General features: G+C 37.4%; 1 protein-coding gene and 1 long non-coding RNA gene across 4 annotated transcripts; one reads left to right on the forward strand and one right to left on the reverse strand.

Annotated features, from left to right (window-relative positions):
* Positions 1-1,877: 1,877 nt before the first annotated feature.
* On the reverse strand, positions 1,878-5,232 carry LOC140036491 (uncharacterized). 3 transcript variants are annotated; one of them, XR_011840047.1, is made up of 3 exons: positions 5,093-5,232; positions 3,176-4,769; positions 1,878-2,565 (listed from the first exon to the last, which is right to left on the reverse strand). It is a non-coding gene; the product is annotated as an uncharacterized lncRNA (long non-coding RNA). The 3 variants fall into 3 exon arrangements; XR_011840045.1 differs by lacking the exon at positions 5,093-5,232 and adding an exon at positions 4,913-5,051 and having other exon boundaries at positions 3,176-4,801; XR_011840046.1 differs by lacking the exon at positions 5,093-5,232 and adding an exon at positions 4,913-5,045.
* On the forward strand, positions 3,837-5,832 carry LOC113729959 (probable WRKY transcription factor 53). Its single transcript, XM_027254329.2, has 3 exons — positions 3,837-4,213; positions 4,326-4,454; positions 4,993-5,832. Exons 1-3 carry the CDS (start codon positions 3,837-3,839, stop codon positions 5,618-5,620), a joined length of 1,134 nt encoding a protein of 377 aa, XP_027110130.1. The 3' UTR covers positions 5,621-5,832.
* The last annotated feature ends 7,228 nt before the right edge of the window (positions 5,833-13,060 follow it).

The following is a 13,060-nucleotide window of genomic DNA, read 5'->3' on the forward strand; positions in this document are numbered from 1 at the left end:
AGATACATATAAATTTAAAATCAATAGATATAACAGATCTAAGAAAATAATACAAATAAAGATAAAATTAATGCGCCTATATATTTTTCATCCGAATGAGTCACTGTAGCACAATACATCAGTGCATGTCTGCTGACAATCAGATCTGTTTAAAACTGGTTCAAGTCCAAAAAGAAATTTCAATCTGACAATAATGGAGAAATTACAAATTTGAGAAACTAGATTCTAGATATACACAATCTCAAATTTCATAAAGATAAAAACTTAAGAGAGAAGAAACTCTCACTAGGAGATCATAGGAGAGAAAAATCTCTCATTAGGAAATCTTAGAAGAGAATTTATTCAAATAAGATAAATTAAAAACTATAAAGAGTAATTTCTCCCATGGAAAAAGACAAGATTTGGTCTCTTTGCCCTGGAAGAAATGCAGAAGATTTTGATGGAAGAGTTAAAGAAAAGGGAGAGAAAAGAGTTTTAGAAAGAGAAGGGAGAGGAATGAGTCAGTCACGACTCACGACTCACGACTCATGCATTATATAGTTAGATATAATAGAGATGCCTAATCCTCTTGTTACTGTTGTTCTCGTTTAAAATAAAACGTAGGCGTAACTTAAGAAGTTAGACCTTTTTTGGCATTGTAATCTCCCGGAGACGTTGGAATGTAGCGCATTAGGTTACATATATCGACAATCGAAATTCCTGTCCCACAGAATTTCCAACCTCTTGAATCGAATGGTTGGTTACATAGTAGACACACCTGTACTCAATGTTATCCTTGTTCCTTTCCTTCCCCAAACAGATTTTAACTTTCCCCATAAATATTAATTTGTTGACTCGGGTCATTTTGACACTGAAGTTACAATCAAATTCCACCAACCACAAGGGAAACCAAACCAAAAAAAAAAAAACAGGAGGATACTTCTATCATCAAAACTGAGGAAGAGAAAAAAAAAAGAGTGCAACCATCCATGGCTTGTTGTCCCGTGAAGTACTTCCGTCTTTGTACCAAGTCAATGGAAATGAATTTACGTCTCTAATTTATCTTCAAATGCTGTGTTTTTGTTTTGTAGAAGGTCCGCTCCGCTGGTAGTGGCCCACGTTTGGATTCTGCATCCTGTTTCATTTCAGACCTTATTTTTTTTGAATTTCCAGAACTAACGACCGACCGGCATTTTACTTTTCAACTTTGAACAAGTCCAACTGCCAAATGGTAAGTGGTAACAACAATCAATTCCTTCTTGTTGCCAATTAATAGACTGGTGCTAATATGTAGTCCTAATAATAAGTATTCTGATTGCAAATCCTTCAGCACGAAGAGTACCCGCTTCTAGACTCGAGACACGTTAGTTAGCACCAAAAAAAAAAAAGCCACATTTCATTTATTCTGATTGCAAATCCTTCAGCATCATCATCATCAATACGCCCGTGGAAAAGTCATCCCCCAATTTTTTTTTTTAAGTGGAAAAGTCATCCCCCACTTAATGGAGTAAGTTGTTAACAACCCTTCACAGAGAAAGCTACTTTTCGCCCTACAGACGAGCTCAATTTGTTAATTTTCAAAATTCCTTTTTTTTTTTTTTTGGGGTAGCAAGAGATAAAGAGCCGTCATTGTCGATTTCATCAACACAAATATGATGATTAGCAATCAGCTAAGTTTCATAGTTTTCGTCTCAAGATTAGACACCAAGCACTCTTTTGGGTTTTATTTTTTTTAAAAAAAAATTGTAATAGTAGAGGGTGAAATTTAAAAAATGAATAGGAAAAACGAGAATCCAGAACTTTTAAATCGAGCAAACACTCGATTAAGAGGATGGCGGAGCTTTGTCTCTTGCAAGTAAAATAATCTTCAGTCCAAGAAGAGAGTTCTGTTAGTCATCTTGACAAATCCGGATTTTATTGCAAGTTCATAATTCTGGGATTTGTTACAGTTTCTTGCAAGTTGAGATGTTTTGTCCATGATTTGTATTTGGAGACCTGATCAAACTTCAAATACATGCACAGCGAGACAAAAAGGGTCCAACAACCAACAAAAAAAAAAAAAAAAAAAAAAAAAAGAAGAAAAGAAAAAAAAGGCTCAAGCTGTCAACCTCAACGTAAGCCCGGGGGATCGAGTCTTACGCCAATTGCGCGTCATCGCCCTCAATCCTTCTTTACTCAGGAGTTGCTAACTAAATGTGTTGGTTTGTGGCATAAATAATATGGTAATGGTACCAGCAGAAGCAGCAGTAACGCGGAAATCAAATTGAAAATTCTCAGTCGTCCCCTCCGAAACACTCCCCTTCTTTCGTTTCTTCCTCCTGGTCTTCGGCTCGCTACTTCCCGGTTCCTACAATTGAAGAATCGTGGTAACTTTTACTCCTCATCATTGAATCCATCCTAATTCAGTCCCACAAAGAAATGAATTAAGTGGAAGAAAATGGGCACCGTACAATAAGCAATGGAGTACCACCACGAACAGCAAGTAGAATGACACTCTAATGCATGTATTAGAGCATGCATGTATTTCAGGTTTTTGTTGAATTAGTCAGCAATTGGACTCCCCCATAGAATTTATGCCCTTAAAAGCTCTGTTTTCAAACTCGGACCGGACCGGCCGGTCGAACCGGTTGAACCGGGAACCGGCCAGGTAGCCGGTCCGAGTCACATTAGAAAACCGGAAATTTAAAACCCGGTCAAAGCCGGTCAAAACCGGGTTTGACCGGGTTTGACCGGGAAAAAACCGGTTTTTCCGGTTCAACAGTATTTTTTTAAAAAAAAAATTCAAACTTTTTAATATTATGTTTTGACCCCCTAAATTGTTAAAACTTATTGATATACCTCAAATATTTGATACTTTATAAATATTGTCCTAAAATTTGATGTTATTTTTCAATTAAATTCATAATTTTAATTCTAAACTTGTTAATATTTATTAAATAATATAAATTGCTACTTGATTGTTCTAATTTCTTTGTATTTTCTTGTTAAATATATTTGAAACATCAAATATATATGAATATGCCTTTATTAATATCAATATATTATTAGATATTATATATATAACATTTTAATTTTAAAATAATTTTTATTTATGACGTCATCCGGTTCGACCCCTATCGACCCCCGGTCGAACCCATTGACCCCTGACCCCTGACCTCGGCCGAGTCGCTATCCGGTCCGGTTCTGAAAACATAGCTTAAAAGGCCTAAACCCAACAACACTTTCGCAATTCTCACGGTTGACCAAAGACCGCTGTTTGAACGAAGAAAAATCACTCGCTTTCCTCGGTCAAATTTTCAATTCTTCCATTCTGCTTCTGTTATACTACTCTACTCTTTTCCTCAATTGCCTTCCTCTTCCAAAAAGCTCGTATGTATATATATACATATATATGTATATATAGAATAAACCTCAGACTCCTCCATTCCACACCTTCGAACTCACAATCGTCACCTTAAAAGATAGAGCGCACAATCTGATCAGCATCCCATAAATTTTCTCTCTCTTTCTATCACTGTTGGTTCCCACAAAACAAAATAAATTTGCAAAAATAATAACTTGAGCATTCCTTTCCTGCCTGGTTGCTCCTTTCTGCTACTAAGTTCCGGACGCAGATTGCATGATTTCAAAAGCAAAGATCGATTTTCCTCAACTCAGAGGCTTCCAGCTTTTCTTGCATGTTCATTTTGCCCGCAATCGCGCAAGTTCTGGCATTAAACACTGGTTGACGTGCCCGCTGCGCGGTGCTTGACTTGACATACACTTAAAACCTTTCTTAGCGTGCACAGCTCGCTTCTGCTTATTGGACAGCATTCCAGAAAGAACTATACTGGTGCTTCTCTCTTTGTAATTTGAGGATGGAGAATTCAGCAGATTGGGAGCTTGGGAATCTGATAAATGAGCTAATGCTAGGGAGGGAGTTGGCTAAGCAGCTTCAGGTTCGTATCAATGCCCCATCTTCTTCACCCGAGAGTCGTGAATTGTTGGTTCACAAGATAATCAACTCCTACGAGAAGGTGTTGAACATGCTCAAAAGTAATGCCGCTGTCAGAGTGGGAGAGAGGGAACAAAGTACAGGGACAACCATCGCAATGTCTGAATCCCGCTCCCGCCAAAATACAGGGTTGGCAATTGGAATGCCTGATTCCCCAAGATCCTTGAGCGCAAGTCCGCACAGTGATGATTCTGATAGAGAATTCAGGGATCAGGACTCCAGAGACGTCACCAGGAAGAGGTAATCAAATCAACTGTTGCTCTCACTTCAGCTGTTTTAAGAATTTGTTTCACAAAACTTTGTTGTATCATCACTTCCTATTGCTGCTAACACTCCGGAGTCCCTGTTGCAGGAAGGCTATGCCACGGTGGACAAAACACGTTCAAGTTTGTCCTGGGATGGGACTTGAAGGGCCTCTAGATGATGGCTTCAGTTGGAGAAAGTATGGGCAGAAAGATATTCTTGGAGCCAAACACCCAAGGTAAGAAACATTTTCACTGCCAGCATCTACCATTGCCCCTTCTAATTTGCTGATTTCCTGGTACCATTGAAGTACAAAGACCAGCATGTTGTCAGAATCTACCTTTCAGAAAGTTGCTAGGATACCCCTTCTTGAGAGGGAAAAGCCAAAAAATGCCCAACTATATGCAACTTCATTACATCAAACAATAGGCTTCAGTTCACTGACTTTTGGCTCGATGATCCCAAAATATTTGCCCAACTACCCTGCCACTCCTACCATGCAGAGTCTTCTTTCTTTCCCCAAGCTGTCATTCTTTTGCATTGAACATCTGGCCTGGTCATTAGGGCAGTAACTGGAGGTAAATGCTGGAGAATAATCAAAAAGGCAAAATAGATTTTACAGCAGAAAAAAAAATGTTCATCCATGACTTGATGGAACTGCGAAAACACTTTCTAGGGTATTAAAATTAAGCATACCAATTATTTCTCATGCTTTAAGTTTGTGTAACCTTGCTATCTACAAAGAAAACATAGCTGACTTCACCATATTCTTGCAGAGGTTACTACAGGTGCACTCACCGACACGTCCAAGGCTGTCTGGCTACAAAACAAGTTCAAAGATCTGATGAGGACCCAACAATATTCGAAGTTACATACCGTGGAAGGCATACATGTAACCAGGGTTCTGAGCCAAAACCACCTTCAGCAGCAGCTGAAAAGCCTGAAACTAGCTCGCAAGGGAAACATCGACAGGTGACCTCTCAACCGCAACAAAATCAACAGGGAATACTCTTGAGTTTCCAACGAGACCTAAAAGTTAACACCAAGGACCTAGACTCCCACAACCAACATTTCCCTACATTTGACTTCGCTTCAACATCAACTACAAAGCCAGAAACTCATCCTTTCTTGCCATCTCTGACTGATAACAACTTTGCAGGAGATTTGTCTCCTCCATTCATGACTCCCCTAACATCAGGGTCAGACTACTTCCCGGTTTCACCAACTCACATAAGCAGTTATGCAGAAAACCAAAACTCGTATGCTTCGGAGTCAGAATTTACAGGCTTGATCTCAGCAGCAACTTCCACTACAAATTCTCCCACTGTTGGCTCAGACTTCCCATTCAGTCAGATTGGCTTTGACACGAACTTTACATTTGATAATTCAAGGTTCTTTTCCTAGTCGTCACAGTAAATTTGAGAAGAAAACAAGAGTAGAATCGTATGAAATTGTAATTCCAGGTAGTGGACAAAGAAGGCTTTTATAACATCATCATGTGAAGACGTAGTCTGGTGGAAACCAGCTGAGTAACTGGCATAGAAAGAATATTGTAAACTTAGAGTATCTAGACAGAGGTTAGTGAAGAAACGGTAACAATTTTGTTGGATTCATGACCCGAAGTCCTTTTGATTTTCGTCTCATGCAGTTGTCTGCACTCTGATCAAACTCTGAAATCAATTAGAATTCAGGTAAGAACTTTGTATCTGACATAACATAATCTTGTTGCAAGCTTAAATACCTAAATACAAATAGTTGGCAGTCTTTAAGAGCTCAAAAATTCAATGGGCTCTGTATGTTTTCAATCTTATATTCAAAGTTAGCGCTAGATGCATATTTTCTTCACTTCTCAATATCATTAGATAAACGGAAGTTAATCAACAAATAAGGTTTCCCCACAAAAGACTTCCAAGGAAATCTCTTAATTAAGCCACTGAATTTGCTTCATATTTTTTTCCCAAATGCGGAACCATGCACGTCCTGGGTATCTGTCAAATCTGTATGCAGCAGGACGAAATTCAGCCTATGTAACTCCAACTTCAACCATACAAGTACAACAAACAGCGAAATTAGCGTTTTGTCTCATCCACTTTCAATTCCAAAAAAACTAACAGTAAGCAACTGTCAAGCCAACAGGAAAATCACACTAAAAATCGAACTAGTCGACTTCTCAAATTAGTTTCAATTTAGTACGGCCGCCACAAATTCCATCTTTAAAAATTCGTGATTACAACGGCACCCAACATTTTCAGGGCAAAAGTCTTCATATGTGTGTGAGTGAGAGAGCGGAGGCAAACAAAAATTAATTCTAGATTTTCGGTCGTCAGAAAAGTACGAAGCAGGAGAATAAAATTTACAAGAAAACCAGCGGAAAATGGAGAGGAGAAGATAGGGTAGAGCTAACCCTAACTTTTTCTTTCCAGAATATCGAGCTTGGCCCTGCCCATCTCCGGCTCATTGTCGTTGTTACGGTGCCGCTGGGCGGGGTGGCGGTGGTTGCTGGAGCCACATGGAGCAACTTGATGCGACGTCAGCTCTAAACTCTAGAGCAATTTATTTGGGGCTCAGCAGAGTCCAAGATGAAAACCTTTCGGCTCAAGGACTCTCAGTGAACTGGACGGCCCCTAACTTGACCCAATCCAATGTGGATTTTTGCCCATTCTTAAGCTCTGTACTCGGATCATGTAGCGCGGGAATGGACAGGGGCAATTTGGAAAATCAGGAAACTCTCGAGTCAGCGATTAGGTTTCATTGTAGGAAAGAGTAATGAAGGGATTTTGATATATGTAAAAGTTAAAAAATCTGAAATACATCCGTTTCACTGTAAGTATACAGGTCAATTAGTAGTTTAGAGTATATATCGGGTCGATCCTACGAGCTTGGTTTGAACAATTATCGGTACTACTAAAATTTCTCTATTATTTAGACTATCAATGAATTATAAGAAATGAAACCTACTGAACTTATGCAAAATAACAAATGAAAGCTCATTAGGTTATGGTATCCCTAATTACTCATGCAAGTGCTATTTTTTGATTATTGAAAATTACTATCTTGGCTAGCTATGATGTAATTTCCTTATGCATATGAATCCTACTTTCATAATGAATAAATTATACTCATAACTAATCCATACATATTCTCATGATTATGAAATTAGCTACAAGTTTATTTCTTCTGTGAAATTACATGAAATGAATCACTAAAACCACATAGGTGCACCTCTACTCTCGTGAGTATACTCCCTATATTTAGTACTTATTGAACCAATGTTAAATCTCAATTTTCATTGCAGAAACAACACCTTAGATAATCACAATTAATGGTACCAGATTAATCATGATTTAAAGAATTAAAGTGCTAAATAACTTGCTCAAATAATAGCATCAAATAACCAAATAATAAACACTAGCAATTATAGAAAATTTAACCAAACCCAATGCATAAACTTTAGAAACACATAATAACATATAAATCCATAACTTGTATATTAACTAAACTTAAAATTAAGTACAAAAGATAAAGAGTTGGAAAGGAATGTAACCCTTGTCACATGAGTTCATCTCCTTGCCTTCTTCATCCTCCAACCTCTTCTTCATCTAGCTAATAAACAAGATGGATGAACTAACTAACTAACTATCCTATACTATACTAACGTAACACTCAGAAAATGGAAGAGTTACATTTCTGCAGACTTCAAGCTTTCTCCCGTATGTCTCTCTCTCAATCTTGCAATGGTTTTGGCTATATAAAGATAAAGATGGTCAAAGAATGAGGCTTACACCTCTCTTTTACAGCTGCAAAGTGTTTGTCACATGTCTAGCATTACATGTGACTTGTTGGAGGTGAAAACAAGCTGTCCGCGTAGAGAGCAGCCTTTTCTGAGCACAATCCGACCAGAAATCCGGCCAAATTCTAGCCAAATTGCTACAGTGACTTTTTTGTGCAATTTCTGTTCAATCTTCACTGCTGCTCCGATTTTGCTTCAACTTCAACTGAACTTTTCTTGATGATAGAAGCTGATTTAACTATTGACCAAAACATAAAACTTGTAGCTCTTTGAGTTAACTTTCCAATGCATTAAGAATCACCTCATTTGGACTTGTGTAGGCTGAGAAATGACTGAAATACCCTTAACTGCTCAATGCCCTGTTTTAGTTTCGACTAATAGAAATTAGCTACTATAATTCAACTTTTTGACCTGAAAAACCTTCAAACTGGATTTCAATGTCTTCACCAAAGTTGTAGGTCTATCTCTTATCTTCGAATTGGTTCAAGAATCATCTCAAACCAATCACTGTAACTCAAGTTATAGCCGAAATACGAAAATGTGTCAAAACTGTAAAAAATGCACAAAATACAAGTAAAAAGTGATAAAAACCTCATTAAATCACTTAAGACATTTTTCCCCAATTATAGCCAAAATGATTCATTTTCTTCCAATAATATAACCAAAGTGATTAAAAATAACATAAAATGTCATTCAACTATTACGTAAATTAGTCACTTATCAAGTAACAATATCAGTGGCCAAAAAAAATGACAACGAAAATTATAAGCCAAAATGATGATCATAATTTGGTAATCTCAGGGCTATATTAGAATATCGAGAGAGCAAGATGGTGAATTTCCAAATGGTGGATAGTAAGGAATATTTTGTGTTGGGACCATAGCTCTTGTGAGTTTTTACTTCCTCTTTGTCATTTGTAGCTTTTGCAGTCATGTTTACGAGACTATGAGAATCGGGAATTAAACCACCATCGAATCATACGGATGCAATAAGCACTTATATGGATTTAAGAGAAATCATATTAAGTGACAACTTTGATGGGAGGTAAGATTTAAATTATTGACCTCCCACCCCACAAGATATGTGGTGGCGGATTATTGTAAAGATAGTTGGTTAAGTTATGTTGTCACTTGCCACAGCAATTTTGCTCTCAGTATCTATATTCTATAGTACCTTTGCTGTGTGAAATTTTGTTGCTCATATTTCGAGATTCTAACTTTTTTAGAATAGCAATTTTGATAATGATGTTATTGGATTTATTTTTAAAATTTAAATTGAATATAGTATAAAATATAGATAAAGGTAAAATTAAAATTAAAGGAGAGATCAAAAGTAACTTTCACTTCAATAAAATAAAAAATATTTTGAAATATTCAAAAATGAAAACGTCACACTTTTAATTGACTGACGTAGGAGTAGTATTCAAAACAAACAACTCTAGCATTAAAACTACAGGAGCTATTGCAATATCATTTGTCAATAAGGACTATTACGAGCCCCCACGGGCAGCTCAGCTGGCTTGTGTAGCCTCTTCAGGTGAGACAGGTCTGGGGTTCGACCCCAAGGCTTAGTGTCTGGGGTAATACTCTCGGGGATCGGTGGGGCCCGCTCTCCCCGGACGATGAGAATAGTGGCACAGACGGTATTACCAGTCCGGAGTGACCGATACCCAGCGATAAAAAAAAATTAAAAAAAAAGGACTATTACGATCCTATATATAATCCCATTACTACCCCTAAATGTTACTCACGAGTCTCGACAATAGTTGATTTGGTCCCCTTGGGAAGTGGGAGCAGTCCTCCGTAATAAATTGGTCGGACGGCCCAACACAACACTTGCATCCCCACAACTCAAGTCCATGCATTTCATTGTGTTGGCCATTCTGATTCATCTATGTGCTATTCTGCACCAAGATTTATTAAAGCAAAAGATATATAGGATTTCTGGCTTGATTCTTAATGTGTTCCTTTTTAACACGTACCCCCTTGTACCTTATGATACACTGACTAATTAAGGAGTAGGCCAAGCCTGGATTGGACCCCGCATCCTGTTGTGGCTTTTCATGCAACAACCGGCTCTAGCAAGAGCTTTTACGGTCTCAAGAGTACTACTGCTTGGGGGACCATTTTTTTCTTTGACTTGCTTATTAACTTTTTGGGTCTGGCATAAGGGTTCTCAGACGCCACGAACTATGCCCGCTCGGTAAATGAGTTTTTTTGATGTTTATTTAAAATTTTATTATAATTTATCATAAAAATTATAGAAAATTTTTTAAAAGTGTGTAAATTTTTAAATATTTTGAAATATATAGTTTAAAAAATTTAAGAAATTTTTTGAGATTACTGTAGATAAAATTATTAAAAAACTTACAGCAAACAAATTTAGTCAAAAACTTGCTTGCGAAACAAGGCCTATATTACTAAGATGGAACCACTAAAAAAGAAAAATAGTTATCGTCTTCGAATATATATATATATATATAAGGCTGGCTGCATGCACGTTCATGCCTTGCCTGCCAACCCTAAATATTTTTTCGGGTAAGCTAACCCTAGAATGAGATGCCAAATGCATTAAGAGAGGTCCAATCTTGGATTGTATCTATTTGCTTATACATATATAAGAGCATCTCAGTCCATTTCCTTCAAATTGAAATGATGCAATATGTGTCTCAGCCCTGAAAATATACATAAGGAATGCAGAATCTCTTAATGGTAACAGTAACAGTCCAGTTGTTACTTGCATTCAAAGATCCTATTAATTACCAGTTATAATTAGTCACTCGTATCTCATTTCATGAACATCATTCACAGAGTTGTTATTCCCAAGTATGATGATATTACCTCTAGTAGAAGTGGTACAAAGTGAGTTAGTTGCTGATTTATGATAAGCTCATGCCAAAAATTGATTCCTCGGTGTGTTAATTGCATTCATTCGACGGGATGGATCACTTCATGAGACAGATTTCTTTTGGTTCTGGTCATTATTTTCGCAAAGTGTAAATCCGCATGACCATCATCACTCTTGAGTATTCTCGTGAAATCATTATAATTTCTTCATGAAACAAGGTAGTAAAACGTGGGGCATCCAGTCTTGTCAATGGGAGACTGGGGCAACAAAGTTGCCCTTCCCTCCCGAGAGTACAATAAAGAAAGGACTTGGCACCCTTGACGACCTCTGCGATTTTCTGTTTTGAATACTTGTTTTTCGAATATCCTTCATCTGGTGTGCATCATTCACTTGATCTTACGATTACATCGTTGAGGCAACACTTGAATTAATCCGCTCATGATGCTCTTTTTTTTTTTTTTTCTTTTTTGGGGGGGGGGGGGGGGGGAATTACTTAAGCGTACCGTACAGGATTGTGACTCATCATCTTAAAGAGGCAAGAAGAGATGCTCCAGAGTCCAGACCTTGCATTGCTTGCTCTTATTTCATAGGATTTATATAGGAAGATTTTATAGGCCCTTTTAAATAAATGTATTTTACTGTTAGCTTGTAACAATTTTAATTAAAAAAATATAGATCAATCTCATTTTTGAAGGATGTTAATTCAGGAAATGATTCCCTAAAGGGATCATAGAATATCCAGTACGAAAATTAAATGCCTCTGCAAGTCTTTTTTTTTTTTGCCTACTCTATTCTCTTCTTCATTACTTGGCTGATTTCAGATATTTTGGAGTTAAGATATAATTGCAGCTTTACAATATGAGGTATATATCCAAATAGAAATTTCCAGACCAAAAGTGAGAACTGATATTTGACCATGGTGCAGCAGTTTTGCTTGTGCAGTAAAAAAAAAAATGCTCTAGCGCCACATTTCTCACGTTATAGATGATAATTAGGGAATCAGGGATTGCTATATCCTTCTTTCAGCGTAAGAGAAAGTACGAGAACAGGTGTCTTCAGTCTCTAGCATGCATCACCGGACCAGTTCCCATTGTCTCCGGCATGCAAAGCCACTAAAGCTGCTATTGAATGGACATAAATATCGTAGTCCAAACTGTTGCTTCCCGCTAAGTTCGCGGCCTATATAGGCAGAAAAGACCTAACGTTCTTGGTGTCCAGTGCCATCTAATTACTTCATTCCTTATGGTAATAATATCCATGTCAGTATGTTAAACTTCTCTTATTCTTGTAACTGGAAGAAACACCCCATCTAGAACTGAGATCCGCCATACTACGACGACAACAACATTTACAATAAGAATACTAGAGGAGGTTGTTTCTTTATTATTATTATTATTTTTTTTTTTTTTGCCAACTCGGTAACAGAACTTTCATTAAACCAAAACAACTGTACAAGAGTTCAAATATCTGGAGCACCTGCTCCTACATCTTCTTTGACTAAGGTCACTAGCCAAACTGGGAAGGAAAACCTCCACTCAATCTCAACTGTTATGGTAATCACATTCCCTTCTCTATGATAAAAGGAAAATAGACAGTTACCAAAACCCTTACTCAGCTTTAATATATCTTCAAGAAGCACTCGGGTAGGAAGAATTATTTAGTCATTGAAAAATTATTTTCGTCTCGAACTCTATCCATCCTATAAGCATCATATTCATTTGTAGGTTCTTGGGATGGTTTGATGTTGTCGGGTAGTACTGATTTGAGAAAGAAAAAGAGAGTGCTGAGTGTTGTACAAGGGCTTAGAGCCTCTACGCAAGTGTTACTAGCAAAGCAAGTGAAAGTTGCAAGATTGCTCTATGACAGATTAGGGAAGTGGAATTTATCTAGTACAACAAGTATATATATAGAGAAGAAGTAGGACCATAAAGAGTGTGGTCGCTTTTTATCTTGGTCTATTTACACTTTCGTAGCAGTTGCATAGTCAGTCGTAACTAGGTAGTCATCTTCCTTTGAGGTTTTTAGGTCCAAGTTGCATATGTTAAGCATATTTCATTTCTAACCAATTTTGTACCCTAAAAAATCATTCGTCCCCTCTTCGCTTCAAATTTTCGTGTGGGTGTGCATCAAAACTCTCCACGAGCAACTAGCCACGAGGGTACATCAACTTTAACAGTTCAAACAAAATAAAAGGGCAAGCTAGATTT

This window comes from Coffea arabica, chromosome 2e (assembly GCF_036785885.1).
Source record: "Coffea arabica cultivar ET-39 chromosome 2e, Coffea Arabica ET-39 HiFi, whole genome shotgun sequence".
NCBI lineage: Eukaryota > Viridiplantae > Streptophyta > Magnoliopsida > Gentianales > Rubiaceae > Coffea > Coffea arabica.

Excerpts from the sequence above, each read along its gene's own strand:
- LOC113729959 (XM_027254329.2), top strand. The coding sequence starts at position 3,837 with ATGGAGAATTCAGCAGATTGGGAGCTTGGGAATCTGATAAATGAGCTA. Across the intron at positions 4,214-4,325 it reads AGAGACGTCACCAGGAAGAG|GAAGGCTATGCCACGGTGGA; the intron begins GTAATCAAATCA and ends TCCCTGTTGCAG. Across the intron at positions 4,455-4,992 it reads CTTGGAGCCAAACACCCAAG|AGGTTACTACAGGTGCACTC; the intron begins GTAAGAAACATT and ends ATATTCTTGCAG.